General features: G+C 43.2%; 1 protein-coding gene and 1 pseudogene across 4 annotated transcripts in view; both read right to left on the bottom strand.

Moving 5' to 3' along the window:
• Window positions 1-7985: 7985 nt before the first annotated feature.
• On the bottom strand, window positions 7986-8770 carry LOC102283341 (small ribosomal subunit protein eS6 pseudogene; annotated as a pseudogene).
• Window positions 8771-14500: 5730 nt separating this feature from the next.
• Window positions 14501-17637, bottom strand: part of POC1B (POC1 centriolar protein B) — a 105243-nt gene continuing 102106 nt past the window's right edge. For all 4 annotated transcript variants that reach the window (XM_005906327.2, XM_070370936.1, XM_070370935.1 and 1 more), the window contains one exon: window positions 14501-16052. In XM_005906327.2, the coding sequence (XP_005906389.1) occupies window positions 15948-16052 (105 nt within the window). In that variant the 3' untranslated portion in view covers window positions 14501-15947. The remainder of the gene's footprint in view (window positions 16053-17637) is intronic.

The following is a 17637-nucleotide window of genomic DNA, read 5'->3' as shown; positions in this document are numbered from 1 at the left end:
AACCAGTCTGTTGTTCCATGTCCAGTTCTAACTGTTGCTTCCTGACCTGCATATAGGTTTCTCAAGAGGCAGGTCAGGTGGTCTGGTATTCCCATCTCTTTCAGAATTTTCCACAGTTTATTGTGATCCACACAGTCAAAGGCTTTGGCATAGTCAATAAAGCAGAAATAGATGTTTTTCTGGAACTCTCTTGCTTTTTCCATGATCCAGCGGATGTTGGCAATTTATCTCTGGTTCCTCTGCCTTTTCTAAAACCAGCGTGAACATCTGGAAGGTTTTATCTCATCTAATTTGACATATCGCATATCTACTTGCATTTAAAAATACTCTTCACTACATTTGGGAGTTTACTGTCTGGCCTGAATGTTATTCAGTTAAGTTTTCTTTTTCATATTTTCTGATTAGTAAATCTGATTTTATGATTTACTCTCTGGATATATGGAATACAGAGTTGTGACTTACTTTTGTGTTACAGTATGTGGTCAATATTTGTATAAAATATACTTGGGCAAAAAAACAAACTTGGTTATATTTCAATATAATTTTCACACATATGTTAAATCTGTTGTATTAATTTTGTATCACTCTGTGTCATGTGGATTAACTAAATTCTACTTATGAACTGTTGATATTCCTTATTACATTATGTATTGTATTTCTGCCAATTTTTTCTATTCATGTACTTTATAAACTTAGAAGTTTAAGGTGATTGAGTTATTTTTCCTACAGCTTTGGGTTGTGAAATCTACCTTATTATGAGAAGAATTTCAAATCAGAGGCTTTATTTTTAATATTAATAGAAACATGCTTGAGATTTGGTCCAAAAGAAAATGCAGCTGATGGACTTTGCAAACAAAAAGTAGTTATACACACCCTTCCCACCCCCATTAGCCTCTGCCTCTTGGCAAGCCATTGACCTATTTTCCTAGTAAGGCCAGGCTACCATTGTGTTATCTGGCTGAGTCACAGTTGGGGCTTATAAAGGACAACCTGGTAATTACACTGTGTTCCTAGATTCAATGTACATCCATAAATCCTCTGGTGCATGAAGTCTAAGATCTTGTGACTTGCTAAGGCAGCATACTGTATAAGCCATCAGGGAAAATGAAGCATATAGTGCATTGATGTAATTCCACTTATCTACTACAGACCTGTTTTTATCATTAAATTTGCTCATGACTTGAGCACAATTATTTGTCAGTAAACTCCAAATATTTAAATTTTTTTCTTTAGCAGCCAAATATTTCTACCCGGGGGCAGACGGTTTATCTTCCAATCCTGTTGCATGGTCTGGATACTCAAGATGGCTGTTCTCTTGCTCTCTGTACACCCCCTGTTCCATCAGTCCCTGCCTCCCCTACACCCCACGCACACGAACGTCTTTCCTCTGCCCTAGCTAGTACTTGTTCTAATCCTTAGGCCAGAAAGTCTCCACCCACCAGTTTATTAAAAGGAAACATCAGCCCTCATGATGCTGGTTAAACTGAGGGGGCTGTGAGGGATGTGGCTCAGCTGCTGGTTTCCCTGGTAACTGATAAGCCAATAAGGGGGAATCATCCCCCCTATAAATGGGAGCCTCCTTCTGCTCTGGGTAGCAAAAATGGCTGCCACGTCCTGACTGCTCCAGGACCCCTTGCCTTGGATGTGTAAGCTCCCCTGTCCGATAAATCACTGATGGCTCTGTGGCTGTCTGAACTGTTTCTTTGGTCTCCAGGCTGGGCAAGTACAAGGCTTGCAGGCAGGCAGGGTGCAGTCCCACAACTGCTGAGCCACAGACACTCCTATGAGTGCATGATGCAGGCAAGTAAGGACAGAGAATGGAAAGTTGTGGAGGTAACCCCAGGGTAGCCATCCTCTGGTACCTGGGACCTGATAGTTGAGGGGGTAACCTCGAACCATCTATCCACTAGCATGTGTGGCCCAGTGACAGCTGGGTACCATGAGAGAAGTCTTTCTCTTCCATTGTATTGATATTCCTGCTAACCTCAGTCTCTTCCCAGGTTACAGTAACAGCCCCATGCTCCCGACTGCATGAGGATGACTGGTGAATACAGATGAATGCAAGGACCTGGATTATCTACAGAATACAGGGATACCCACACCCACCACCCCTAGACAATTATAGACACAGGCTTTAGGGATATCCACTCCGGAGCAGGCTGGTGAATCGGGTGTTGCCAGTTACCCGGAAGGGTTTGATAGGGGCCCTAGGCAACAGCAAAATAAAAAGAATACCCTTGGGCCTCTAGTCCCAGCTGTGGAAGGGTGCAGAGCAACAACACAGAGTGATGAATAGATGGAGCAGCGGCTATGTGCAGTCTATGATGCTTTCCACCAGGTGGAAGACTTTCCAGAAAGCCTGCCTGAGTCCTTGCTGCTGCTGCTAAGTAGCTTCAGTCGTGTCCGACTCTGTGCAGCCCCAGAGATGGCAGCCCACCAGGCTCCCCCGTCCCTGGGATTCTCCAGGCAAGAACACTGGAGTGGGTTGCCACCTGAGTCCTTGAGCAACACACAAAAAAAACACTTGCTGTGAAGTTCAGGAATTGACGGACAAAAACAATATACACTGGCCTTTCCACCTGCCCTACATCCCTACTACTGCTGGGCTAATTGAAAGGATGAGTGGATGACTTAAACAACAGTTGAGATGGAAACCTGCTTTCTCCACACAGGGACTAACTTAAGGCCTATGCACTATATAACTCAACATCCCAGGAGCAGTCATCTCTAACCCTATGCCATAGGAACCCAGAGGCAACTAGTCAACACAACCTGATTTCAACTGTTGACCACTACTGGTCAGGACAATAGCTCACTTTTGCCCTTGTCACAGGATCTACACCAGGGGAACACACTGTAAGATGGGACTGGAAGGTAGGTCCCCGGTGGCTCGAACAGAATTAGAGAAGGACTTGCAGATTTCACCGGCCCCTCCTAAGGCCACTAAAGTAATTAATCTGGGCCTCCCACAGGAGAAAGGCACCATCACATGAACCCTGTGGGCTGTTGTTAAACTGCCTCCCCAGTACTGGGCACCAATGGTGGGGATGGATAGTGGACAGGCAGAATTGTCCTGCAGGCCAGGGGGAAAGTCACAGGCAGGGTTGCTATGATCTCAGAATGCTGTTACTGCTTGCATCTTGCCTAGCGGTCATGATCTTCCCTGTACTGTGCCTGTTCAACATTTTATGTTTCTTCCTTAATCTGAACAGAGGGAATCTGCTTGTGGACTGGGCGACGACAGTGGCCTCACTGAGAAATGGGCTTCATTGCTGGGCTGACAGCAAGGTACTGCTATCATCCTTTGGACTTCCATTAAAGGGTGATCCAATAAAGCATCTGGCTCCAGAGTCTACCCACCTGTTGGACTCTTGATCCTCTCGCTGCTGTTGTCTGTACTTCATTTGTGGTATTTGGCTGGAGGGCACCTCTACATACCTGATCCCAGGGCTATCAAGGATGAGGGGCAGACCAAGATCATAAGGGTTATGCAGAGTACAAGTGGGGTGGATGTGGTCAGGCCACTCAGATAACTGTTGTCTTGACTTTCTACATTATCTGCTCCACCAATCCCTGCCTCACCTGCAAAGCCTTGCGTGCACTGATCAGGTAGGTGGCCCCCCTCGATTATATGCACACCCTCCTTGTTCACCTGTACATCCACTTTTGTTCACGTGCCCCATCTTGGGTCACATGCATGGTTCCCCCTTGATCATATACACACCCTCTCTTGATCACAGTGTACACCCCCTAAAAATCCTAAGTGTTCACCATGGCTGGCATTCTGTGTGCCCTCAAGGGTGCATGTTATAGATTCACATCTTGGGCCTACAGCTGCTCTGACATCTGGCTCATAGGTGGGATTTATTTCTTGGGATCCAAAGGTGAATTTGAAACCAGAAATCCAAAAATACTCTCAAAGGAGGCTAACCAGGGTCATTCCTCCAGCCCTTGTCCAGTCCACCTCTTATTGGCAGGAAGTACCCAGAGCTGACCTAGCCCTTTTCCCTCCAGATGAAAGAATGATCCAAAGATGAGGGGCTGAACCCAAAGGTTCAACCCACTCCACTTGCCCTCAGGAATTAAAGTCGTGAAGACTTTGGGTTCTCCAATCAGCACAGAGCCTAACTAACGAGCTCTTTCCTGGAGGAATTACTTTCTAGGAACTTGGAGCCTCAACTGTGTCTAGCTGGGGCTCAGCAGGTGAGACTGAATAGAACCCTGGACCCCTACCCTGGGCCTGTGCCCTTTGCCGGCTGGTCTGTTGTGAACGTTTAGGGACCTGGAGCCTGTGCAGAAGGGCACTTCCCCACATCTTTTGCCAGTTACCTTTGCCTGCCCTCCTCACGCAGCCTACACCCCAGCCTGCCTAGCAACTTTATCCTGATCCATCAGTGCCTTCTCTGAGGCAGATCTGAAGCCTGTCCTGTCTCCTCGCCTGGCTTTCTCCAAAGAAACCCTCTCCTCTGTTCTACCGTCTGTATCTGGACTGGCTGTGTATCTGGCAAGACGAACTTAGTTGTTTGGTGACCAGTTTGGAAGCCAGTGGGAGGGCACCCAGAGGGACCTTTGCCTGACGATCATGGTCCCTGGGGGCACTAATAGCCGGTGTATGAGCACCTGTGGCCTTGGGTCCCTTGCTTCCAGCACCACCCTGGAATCCTCCAGGCACCACCCATCACCTGAGCTTGATTTGGGGTTTGGGTAAGATGACACCTTTTGCTGAGTAACCTCATTATGGAAATGTACCTGGCTCTAGGTTGTTCCATGGAGCTTTCCAGATGGTGCTAGTGGTAAAGAATCTGCCTGCAACTCAGGAGACAGAAGAGACACTGGTTCGATCCCTGGGTTGGGAAGATCCTCTGGAGGAGAGCATGGCAACCCACTCTGGTATTCTTGCCTGGAGACTCTCATGGACAGATGAGCCTGGCAGGCTACACTCCATGGGGTTGCAAAGGATCCGACAGGACTGAAGTGGCTTAGCATGCATGTTGGCTGGGTTTGTTCCACAGTCCTGAGTAGATCGTAGTTGGAAGTCCCACTGGCGGATTTTGGAGGCAATAGGAAAGATCTTGGCTGCTGAGGTTCTCCATGCCTGGGGGAAAGGCTCAGTTCAGCTATTTGTCCTTCTGTTCTGGTCTTCTGTGTCCAGGACCCTCTATATCTGATTGTCTTGTTAAGGATTAGATATCGGGGACTGAGCTTCTTGCTGAGCATAGTAAGGACCCTGAGATTTTGGTACTGCAAGCACCTGGAAGCAAGCCCCTTCAGAATGGTGGTGGTGGTGGTTTAGTCACATCTGACTCTCAGAACTCCATGGATTGTAGCCCACCAGGCTCCTCTGTCTATGGGATTTCCCAGGCAAGAGTACTAGAATGGGTTACCGTTTCTTTCTCCAGAGGGTCTTCACCTAGGAATCAAACCTGCATCTCCTGCATTGCAGGAGGATTATTTACTACTGAGCCAGTGGGGATTCCCCTCAGAATGGATGATGTTAATTCAACAACTTGCCATTTCCTCTAACTTGCATTCTCCAAAATTGGGTGACTTTGAGTAAGAACAGAAACGGTATATATCTAACAGAAGCAGAAAATATTAAGAAAAAGTGGCAAGAATACACAGAAAAAGTAGACAAAAAAAATCTTAACAACTTAAATGACCATGATGGTGTGATCACTCACCTAGAGCCAGACATCCTGGAATGTGAAGTCAAGTGGGCCTTAGGAAGCATCACTACGAACAGAGCTAATGGAGGTGATGGAATTCCAGCTGAGCTATTTCAAGTCCTACAAGATGATGCTGTAAAAGTGCTGCACTCAATATGCCAGCAAATTTGGAAAACTCAGCAGTGGCTACGGGATTGGAAAAGGTCAGTTTTCAGTCCAATTCCAAAGAAGAGCAATGCCAAAGAATGTTCAAACTCCTGCACAATTGCACTCGTCTCACATGTTAGCAAAGTAATGCCCAAAATTCTCCAAGCCAGGCTTCAACAGTACCTGAACCATGAAATTCCAGATGTTCAAGCTGGATTTGGATACAGATCATTGAAAAAGCAAGAGAGTTCCAGAAAAACATCTACTTCTGCTTTATTGACTATGCCAAAGCCTTTGTGACTGTGTGGATGACAAAAAAACTGGGAAAATCCTTAAAGAGATGGGAATACCAGACCACCTTACCTGCCTCCTGAGAAATCTGTATGCAGGTCAAAAAGCAACAGTTAGAACCAGACATGGAACAATAGATAGGTTCCAAATTGGGAAAGGAGTAGGTCAAGACTGTATGTTGTCACCCTGCTTATATAACTTCTATTTAGAGTACATCATGCGAAATGCTGGGCTGGATGAAGCACAAACTGGAATCAAGATTGCCAGGAGAAATATCAATAACTTCAGATATGCAGAAAACACCACCCTTATGGCAGAAAGTCAAAGAGGAACCAAAGAGCCTCTTGATGAAGGTGAAAAAGGAGAGTGAAAAAGCTGACTTAAAACTCAACATTCAAAAAACAAAGATAATGGCATCCAGTCCCATCAGTTCAGTTCAGTCGCTCAGTCATGTCTGACTCTTTGCAACCCCATGAATTGCAGTACACCAGGCCTCCCTGTCCATCACCAACTCCCAGAGTTCACCCAAACTCATGTCCATCAAGTCAGTGATGCCATCCAGCCATCTCATCCTCTGTCTTCCCCTTCTCCTTCTGCCCCCAATCCCTCCCAGCATCAGAGTCTTTTCCAATGAGTCAACTCTTTGCATGAGGTGGCCAAAGTACTGGAGTTTCAGCTTTAGCATCATTCCTTCTAAAGAACACCCAGGGCTGATCTCCTTTAGAATGAACTGGTTGGATCTCCTTGCAGTTCAAGGACTCTCAAGAGTCTTCTCTAACACCACAGTTCAAAAGCATCAATTCTTCGGCGCTCAGCTTTCTTCACAGTCCAACTCTCACATCCATACATGACCACTGGAAAAACCATAGCCTTGACTAGACAGACCTTTGTTGGCAAAGTAATATCTCTGCTTTTTAATATGCTGTCTAGGTTGGTCATAACTTTCCTTTCAAGGAGTAAGCATCTTTTAATTTCATGGCTGCAATCGCCATCTGCCCATCACTTCATGGCAAATAGATGGGGAAACAATGGAAATAGTGACAAACTTTATTTTGGGGGGGCTCCAAAATCACTGCAGATGGTGACTGCAGCCATGAAATTAAAAGACGCTTGCTTGTTGGAAGGAAAGCTATGATCAACCTAGACAGTTTATTAAAGAACAGATACATTACTTTGCTGACAAAGATCTGTCTAGTCAAAGCTATGGTTTTTCCAGTAGTCATGTCTGGATGTGAGAGTTGGACTATAAAGAAAGCTGAGCACCGAAGAATTAATGCTCTTGAACTGTGGTATTGCAGAAGACTCTTGAGAGCCCCTTGGACTGCAAGGAGATCCAACCAGTCAATCCTAAAGGAAATCAGTCCTGAATAGTCATTGGAAGGACTGATACTGAAGCTGAAGCTCTTAATAATTTGGCCACCTGATGCGAAGAACTGACTCATTTGAAAAGACCCTGATGCTGGGAAACATTGAAGGCAGGAGGAGAAGGGAACGACAGAGTATGAGGTGGTTGGATGGCATCACTGAGTCTATGAACATGAGTTTGAGCAAACTCTGGGAGATGGTGATGGACAGGGAAGCCTGGCATGCTGCAGTCCATGGGGTCGCAAAGAGTTGAATATGACTGAGTGACTGAACTGAACTGAGTTATGAATCCACGTTGGAGATACTGTTTTAATTCTTGCTGTAAAATGACAGGTTTTAGAATGGGATCGATGTGTTCATAAATGATAAATTGTGCTTTTGGGTTCAAATTTCCCACTTCAGAGTTCAGTTGGGTGACACCACCCATGTGTATCAAAGAGAAGCATGCCTTGGAAGAGTAATTCATTTGAGTATGAGATGGAGACATACTGGATTCTTTTTTTTTTTTTTTTGATGTCTGATCTTATTTATTTGTTACTCTTAGAACATCTCATTTTTGACTGGACTCAGACTTGGAAGTAGAAGCTCTCAGAGAGGACAGCCTCCGTCTCTTGGCAATCTGTTCCTGCCGTTTTTCTTTGGCCTCCTTCATTCTCTTGGCCAAAAGTTTAGCATATTCTGCAGCCTCTTCTTTGTTTTTCTTAGTATGCTGTTTCTTCAGAGCAATACGCCGGCGTTTGTGCTGCAGAACTCGTGGAGTCAGGAGATGCTGAATATTGGGTGCTTTAGTCCTAGGTTTCTCACCTAGTCTTTGTTTAGGGGCTTTCACACAACATATTGGCGGACATCATCTTTAGAGAAATTGAAAAGTTTGCGGATTCTGCTAGCTCTTTTGGGACCCAGGCGATGAGGCACTGTAGTATCAATGAGTCCAGGAATATCCTTCTCCCCTTTTTTCACGATGACCAAATTGAGAACACTGAGATTGGCATCCACAATGCAACCCCATACAGATTTTTACGCTTTCTCTCTCCAGTCCTCCTTGGTCTGTAACAGGAACGCCCCTTACTCAGTAGCAGGCAAATTTGGCCATGGGTCAAGACACCCTGCTTCATGGGGAAACCCTGCTTATTGTTCCCGCCACTGATTCGGACCACATGACCCTTCCATTCTCCACCTAGAGCGTCAGCAGCAACTTCTGTGGCCATACGCTTCTCGCAGAAGGTACGAAGTTTTCATTCATCGTCCACTTCAATGAGCTTCTGGCAGCCAGTGGCCAGGAAAGAGATGTTCAGCTTCATTCTGAAGCAGCCGACAGCCTCCGAGGCACCATGAAAAAGACCATACTGGATTTTTATAGGCATGTGTGGAGCAAAAAAAACACATCATTTCTAAGATGTCTTCTCTTCAATCATGACTGCCTTTCCCTATAGCTCCCCTTCTAGGGTCCTGACCCAGAATGAGAAAGGTGGGTCCCCCTGTGTGTTCCCTTCACTGCAAACCATGAACATGCATATTTATTTTGTCTTGGCGTCCCTGACACCACAGCCCTTTACTCTGCAGGGTTTGGTCTAGTAAAGGTACCAAAAGGCATCCAGCACATGGGTGGTCCTGCCTTTAGCATTCTTGCTGACTGTGTATTTTACCAGGAAATCAAGTGTTGAGTGAATAATGATATCAAGTTTGCCTGCCTCTGTGAGAGTAAGAAGAACATGTATCACTTGAGTGGGCTTACTCCACTTTGGCTTTCCCATGTTTAACATGCTGTTAGCATCTGTGCGTTTCTGTCTCATCTTCTCTCCCCTTTTTTCCTCCCTCCTCATCTCCCAGAAGTCTTTTGAATCAGTTATGAAAGCTACATGGTAGAGATGGTTTCTGTTCAGGTGCTTACGTGTCTAGAACCTTATGTTTATATGTTTCCATTATAGTATATGATGGTATTTTCAATATTTCTTGCACTTAAAAAATTAATACCAGAATTGCAAACAACTTAGGGGCCTTTTCAGATGGTCATCTTTCACTTAGTGATATACATTTAAGATTCCTCCATATCTTTTTATGACTGGATAGCTCATTTCTTTTTAACAGTGAATAATATTCCATTGTCTGGATGGATCACAGTTTTATTAAACAAATCATCCCTGAAAGAGATCTTGTTGGTTTCCAAGTTTTGGCAATTATGAATAAAGATGCTGTAATCATTCATGTGCAGGTTATTGCGTGAGCACATTTTCAATCTATTTAGTTAAACAACCAAAGATAATTGATTGTCAGACTGCATGGTAATTGGTATGTTTATTTTTGTAAGAAACTGTCAAACTGTCTTGCAAAGTGGCTGCCCCATTCTGTATGCTTATCATGGAGCTCCTGTTGCTTCATATGGTTACCAGCTTTGGTTTTCTCAGGGTTTGCATTTTAGTCATTCTAATAGATGTATAGTCATCTTTCCTTGTTTTAATTTGCAATTTTCTAGTGACCTATGATGTTGAAGATCCTGTTATGTGCTTATTGAGCCTGAATTTACCTTTGGTGTTTTCAATTGGTTTATTTGCTTATTTTTTGTTTCACCGGGTCTTTTTTGCTGCGCGGTCTTCCTCTAGTTGCAGCGAGCAGGGGCTGCTCCCCAGTCGCAGTGCGCGGGCTTCTCCGTGTGGTGGCTTCTCTTGTTGCAGAGCATGGGCGCTAGAGCTCAGGCTCAGTGGTTGTGGCTTCATTGCTCCGAGGCATGTGGATCTTTCCGGATCAGGGATCAAACCCATGTCCCCTGCATTGGCAGGCAGATTCTCAACCACTGGACCACCAGGGAAGTCCCAGGTTTTTGTTTTTATATTGTTGGGCTTCAATTATTTTATGCCTATTTTAGATAGGATTCCTTTATCAGATAAGTGCTTTGAAAGTATTTTCAAAGGTCGGATGGGCCAAAGACACCCTCCTTTTTGGTTCCCGACATTAAAGCACCCCAACAAGTTTGCTCTATTTATCCCAGATCAAAGTTTGGGAGAAAATTACACTGAGATACTTGATGAATAATTACTTGGTGCAACAATTAGGACTAGTCAAAATCAAGTTAAAAGGTTGATAAAAGGGCCTGAGTCTCTTGGCTCAACCCCTGACTGGGGGCCCCAGGACCTTTTATACAAAAACAGATGAATGGTCAGAGATGAAAAGAAAGCTTCTAGGACTCCTTGTAAAATCAAGGCTTTTTTAGGGGCTTCCCTGGTGGTTCAGCAGTAAAGAATCTCCCTGCCAATTAGGAGACAACGGTTCAATTCCTGGCTCAGGAAGATCCCCTGGAGCAGGAAATGGCACTCCAGTCTTCTTGTCTGGGAAATCCCATGGACAGAGGAGCCTGGTGGACTCCATTCCACAGTATCATAAAAGAGTCAGCCATGACTTAGCAACTGAACAACAATGGAGACTAAAATCTAAAGGTGTGAAAGTTGGTAGAACTGAGATGCAATTTTATAAAAATCGGTATATTTAAATAGGTTTTATTGAAGCTGGGTTGCCTAAGTATATTGTCGAAAAAACACTTGGTCTTGCTGGGGAATGCTTCCTGTGCTGTGCTTAGGCAGTCAGTCATGTCTGACTCTTTGTGACCCCATGGACTATAGCCCACTAGGCTCCTCTGTCCATGGGGATTCTCCAGACACAAATACTGGAGTGGGTTGCCATGCCCTTCTCGAGAATGCTTCCCTTGCTTGGTATTATAAGGCAGGGCATATGAATCTCAGGAAATACACTAATTAGCATACTAAAGGAAATGGATGGGGTTAGCTAAAACTGTGCAATATAAAGTAAAAACTGGGAGCTAATATTTAGGGGATAACTTAAAAAAAAAAAGAAACTTTACTCTGGATCTAGCCTTGCACTCTGAAAGAGGGCCTTTGTTGAATGCCTTGTGCAAGCTTTTGAATGCTTGATAAATTAACCCTGAAATTCTAGAACATAGAACTCTTGAATTTCAGTTTAGTTGGAAATCTTCTCACTTATATTAAAAGATCAAATTAAAGAAAATATAGTTGGGCAGAATCAATCTTTTAAAATCATTTGGGAGGCACTCGGGTTCTTTGGAGAATTAAAAGCAACTATCTTTCTCTCCCCAGGCAAGAATACTGAAAGTTGCCATGGCCTCCTCCAGATCTTCCCAACCCAGGGATCAAACTCAGGTCTCCCTCATCGAGGGCAGATTCTTTACCATCTGAGCCACCAGGGAAGCCCATCTTTCTCTTGCAAATCTCTACAAATCAGAAACTTAGCTATAGCCCACAATGACCTGAGACTGAGCCTAATTAACCAGATAGAACCTGACAACAAGGAGAGAAAAGGTGGAAAAATAGCCTTTAAAAACTTCAACAGTTGGAAAGGCTCCTTTGCCTAGAATCTAATTCATAGCCTCCTTAAGGGTTTATCAAGGGCAAGTAAAAATCTTATTTCTTTTCCAAAAGGAGTAAAGCCCTAGTCCCCTGGCAAGCAAATTTAACTTATTCCAGCTATTATTTATAAACTGTTTATGAGCTTCATCGGTGGCTCAGCAGTAAAGAATATGTCTGCAGTGCAGGAGACGCAGGAGACACAGTTTTGATCCATGGGTTGGGAAGATCCCTTGGAGGAGGGCCTGGCAATCCACTCCAGTATTCTTGCCAGTAGAATCCCACAGACAGAGGAGCCTGGTGGGCTATACGGGGTTGCAAAGTGTTGGACACGACTGAAGACTCAGCACACAGCACACAAGTTTATATTATAAGTTTATATTGTTTATAAACTTACTTTATTATAAGTTTATATCTAAGTATATTGTAATGCCGGATTCATAACTGTTACAGGGAAGCTATGAGATTTCAGAGTGTCTGTGTAGACTGAATAGCCTATATCACACAGTCTCCAGCCGATCTAGGAGTGAAACTTCCTAGTGCCATGGGACAAAATTGATCACTAAATGCCTTCCAAACGGTTGAATTTATGATTGAGAGACATAGAATACTGGAGACATAGAATGTTGCCAGCATTTCAGTAAACAGAGAATGTTGTGGTCACCGCACCCGCCCTCGACTGGGCACCCTGAATTCAGAATGGAGAAAAAACGGGATACTGGTAGTAGATGGTTAAGGTGCTATCAAAGGAAGAGTTTCAATAAGCCCAGACTCTTGCATCTTCTTATACATAGAAAAGTGCTAAAATTCATTAGCTCCAGATATCTGGTTTTCTTCAACAGTAATCTTTTAATGTTCTACCTAGTTTGTATTTGTTTTGTTATGTTGTTTTATTTGCAAAACTTCTATTTATCCTGCTCCTGTCTTACCTCTTTAGAAAAAGTCCCTTAGAGTTATCTGAGAGGCTGTATCTTGGACGTAAGTCCTCCGTAAGTGCACTGAATAGAATCTTCTCAACTTTTAGGTTGAGCTTTTTTTTTGGATACCTACCTGCTGAGCTGCTCCTATGAACTGTGCTAGTTTGGGAATCTAAAGATGACCGTGCTTACTTTTTGAAGAGGTCAGTTCACAGTGGAAGAGGCTGTGTGCAATCTTATTGTACCAGGGCTAGGCAGGGAGTGAATGGAGGGTTACTATTTCACATAGGCTGATTAGGAAGGGCACCTCTGAAAAGGCAACATGTGAGCCGGGCTGGAATGTTATGAGGGACGCCTGGGGACAGGGCTCCAGGCAGAGGACATGGCAAGGCCAGTGCTCTCAGGTGGGAGCCATTTTGCTTCTACAAAGGGAAGCAAAGAAGCCACTGTGACCAAGTGCAGTGAGTAAGTATGGCCCCCAAGGGGAAGATCAGATTAGATCAGATCAGTTGCTCAGTCGTGTCCGACTCTTTGCGACCCCATGAATCGCAGCACGCCAGGCCTTCCTGAACATCACCAACTCCCGGAGTTCACTCAGACTCACGTCCATCGAGTCAGTGATGCCATCCAGCCATCTCATCCTCTGTCGTCCCCTTCTCCTCCTGCCCCCAATCCCTCCCAGCATCAGAGCATTTTCCAATGAGTCAACTCTTCGCATGAGGTCGTCAAAGTACTGGAGTTTCAGCGTTAGCATCATTCCTTCCAAAGAAATCCCAGGGCTGATCTCCTTCAGAATGGACTGGTTGGGGAGGTCTAAAATGAAGGGGTGGGGAGCATATCACCACTGTCAGACCCTAGGCTTCTACTCCGAGATAGGAGGCCCTGAAGGGCTTGGAGCCGAAAGAGCCACATGTTTGAACTCCGTCTTTTCAAGAACCACTCTGGCCTGCTGTCCAAAGGTGATGGTGGAGACAGTTAAGAAGTACTGCAGTCATTCTGGGAAGAGACAATGATGGCCTGTTTTGGTGGCTGAAGAAGGGGTGAGAAATGATCCGGTCTCTCATATCTTCTCATAAGATTTGCTGAAGGAATGGGAGTGGAGCGTAGGATCAAGGATTCAAGGATAACTCCAACCTGAGTGCCTTGAAGGAGAGTTGGAGGTCCGGAGACTAGGGGAGAGAGGAGCTGGCTGGTGGTTGAGGGTACAGTAGGGACTGGCTTTGGGCACATTCAGAGACGGCCTGCCAGGTCTTCCAAGTGGAGATGTTGCTCACGCAGCGAATAGGCAGCTAGGACAAATGAGAGGCTGGAATCCGAAGGAAAGAATCCTCAAAAGTATAAACAAAGTTGTGGGGGAGGGAAAGAGGGTTATAAAATATCCCTCCTGAAAACGTTTTAAGGCTTTTAAACTTCTGTCATCACTGTTTTTATATCACTTATAATAAAGGTCTATGGCCATAAAAGTATGTGGTAACACCATGTTGCAGGAAGTGGCTATAGCTGGTCAACAGTTTCTAAACTGTCGGCCTGAGGCCAGTAGCACCAGATCTCCTGTGAGCTTGTCAGAGATGCAAATTATTGGGCCCTGCCAGACCAGACCTAGTGAATCAGAAGCCCGAGGAAAAGCACCGGAACTGTTTTGACAAGTTCTCTAGGAGGTTGTTAGGAAGTTTAGAGTTAAGTGAGCTAGATAAGAAACCTACTATTATTTCTAGACTTTAATCACTTAAAAAGAAACAACTTTTTTTAAAGGTAAAATGTCTTTTATTGTTTGAAGAATAAAAAAGTAAACAAAAATTGGTATGACATTTCATTTCTTAGTCTTCTCAACGAGGTTATAAAATATACAGTGCCACTTAGTCTTATAAACGCTTGAAACGGTCTAGAAGTTCCTACTTAGTATTGTATAAAAAGGCACTTAAAACACAAGGGATGATAAAACCACCTCATAAATACAATTGAAACGGCTTTGAGAAATTTCTCAATATAGACCCGTACGTAAATAGGACTTTTTTCTTTTCCAAAACATAGTATTTTCCCCAGGGTATGCCTGCAGGTATCATAAATGCGGCCTGTCTTCTTCCACCTTCGGTTTTTGATATAGGTTAACAGAAATGCAAGATAAATTCATTTTTTTTCCAATTTAATCTCTTACTTTGTTTAAGATAAAATTCTTAAATTATAACCAAGATCTTTTAGCATGTTTTACTCATTTTCATTTTGTTTCAAATCACAATTAAAATAAACAGGTAGACAATGATGCCAATAAATGTTCTTTTAAAGTCCTTACATTCAGGTACCAAAATCACCCTAAACATTCCTGAAGCATGTGAACACACATGTGTGTATATTTTTAAGTAATGCTGTTGCATGGTTCTGGGTTTTGAGGATTCTGCACTAATTTAATCTTCATAAACTGATATCACAGGTTTGGATATAACCGAAAACATTTAGTGCCTTCATCTATGGAAGATACGTGCACGTCACATATTTCTAACTCTTCATTTTCTTTCAGGTTGGTCAAAGAATAAGCAATATATGCCGTAAATTAAATCAAAATCCCTGCCATATGTCCTGTATGTGCTGTTGCTAATTAAAATAAGTGTATTCTTGCTGTGGAAATTCTGTGGTTTGAGAGTTTGTGAGATCATCTTTTCATCAAATGGCATAGGTAAGAAAGAATAAATTTTTTAAACTGGGAAATACAAGTCAGATCATTAATTCATTCTCTGCACATAAAATGCTATTTTAGAGGTAAGTGAATTATTTCGCCCTAAGGGTACAGTTCACTAAAGAGTACACTAATTGTTGAAGGAATTGCCTGAACATGGTCAATTTGAAATCAAAATGAAATCCAAAGATTTGGTTATTTTCCTGGCAGGATTTGAACTATTAACAAAAACTAACATTTAAAAAATAATATGGGGGGAAATATAGAGCCATTTGAATGCTTATCACTTTATTACTGGAACCATAAATAGTAATGATTTGAATTAGTCCTAGACATTGATTGGTATGTTTAAACTGGTCCTTAGTTCTGCCTTTTCTGCCTTTTGTTCTGTTGCTCACCCTTTTAAGAAATGCCATGCCAATTCGCACATGGCTGCGTTGCATGAAGCAGCTGGTACTGCCTTCCTGAGTATACGTACATGTGTTCATTTCTCATGCCTCTGCTCATACTTTTCTGTTCAAATTTTCTGTTGAATTGCATTGAAAAGCTTTTGCTGATTTTCAAGGCAGTCTTTCAGCTTATCCTCTGTCAAAGTCAGTCGCTGCTCCAAGATTGAAACAGTCTGCAAAAAAAGGAGGACAAAGTCATCAGGGCCTGGTGACCTGGTGGTGAGAATGATGGTGATAATCTCTGCACTGATCTTTTTCAGAACTGTAATGCCTACCCTCTTGCCAGGAGGTTGGTTCAGAAATGAGCTCCAGAACTTGCTCCGTTTCTGCAACCCACCACAGGACAAAGCACTGCCAAGCCGTTTGAGGAAAAGGGAAAAAGAGGAAGCATTTAAGAAAAAAGGAATAAATGATCAAGCCTCTATGGACAATTCTAAAGTCTGATCTTCTAAAGCATCGATGCCAGAGAAGAGACCACATGAGGCATGTTAAATAGTGTCCCAGGTAATGTGGAATGTGGGAAGTGGGACGGAATGCCACATGCACCACTACTACTTAAATGGCATCACTGGTCATTCTGCCACAATCAGTCCATATGGGCCATATCTATATTACCCTAGACAGCTGGATACCTAGCTTACCTTGAAAATATAATGACTGCCACTCATTTCTGCACCCAGAAGATGATAACAGCACCTCACAGAGTTGGTAGGAAGACTGAACGAAATCAGGGATGTAAAATGCTTAAGCTAGTGCCTGGCACAACAAGACTTTACAAATCTTAGCTATTCTAACTCCTTCGGCTAGTAAGTGAGTATATGACTATACACACACACACACACACACACGGCTACTTTTAAATTGTGATTATCGATTACTTCAATTCTTTTTTTTTAACTTCACTATAAACTTGATTCAGGAAATTGCACACTAAAAAGTATCAATGAATTCTCATGAGAAAAACACCCTTGTGACCAGCACCAGGTCAACAGCTAGTGCCTTGCATGCACCTTCCCCTTAACAGCCACTATCCTGACCACTATACGAATAATCTGCATGTTTTTATGGCTTTATCTTTCAAGTATGCATCCCTAGAAACTACAACTTTATCTTACCCATTTAATCTGCAGATTACCCACTTCCTTGCTTTATTTTCTTTATAATTTGTCTATTTACAGGCTCAGGCCATCTGACCTGTAGATTCCCTACCAGACTGGATTTTAGGGACTGTGTGCTCCAGATACAGTTAAATCTGTTCTTTTACTTTCTGTATTTTATATAAATTGGAAACGGGATTCAAAGGCTTGATAAGACTCAGGCTAGATCCCTCGGTAAGTCTATTCTTTCTTTAGAGGGCAATGACATTCTATTTCCATTTATTAGTTGGGATGGTTTACAAAATACACTTCTCATATATTATTTGGTTGCCTGGAAGTACAGTTCATACAGGAAAAGCAGCATAAATTCATGGTTACTTTAGTCAATAAGTTTCAAGATAATGAATTGATTCCCTATCAGTTTCTGACAGTAATCAGTTGTTCTTTTTTTTTTTTCTATTATTTAATAGTTTTTTTTCTTTCATATTCCATACTATAGATCATGACTTGTTATGATTGGCCTGGGAAATAGGCCAATCAAAACTAAAGCTGGCATGAGGTTGAGAGAAAAACTGCCTTTTAAAGGCAAGAGATGTCTGATAAACACAAAGTCACCTCCAGCACAACACTACACTACTGTTAATGATCAAAATTAACAGCA

Source organism: Bos mutus, chromosome 5, assembly GCF_027580195.1.
Source record: "Bos mutus isolate GX-2022 chromosome 5, NWIPB_WYAK_1.1, whole genome shotgun sequence".
Lineage (NCBI taxonomy): Eukaryota > Metazoa > Chordata > Mammalia > Artiodactyla > Bovidae > Bos > Bos mutus.
This window is presented reverse-complemented; position numbering and strand designations above follow the sequence as displayed.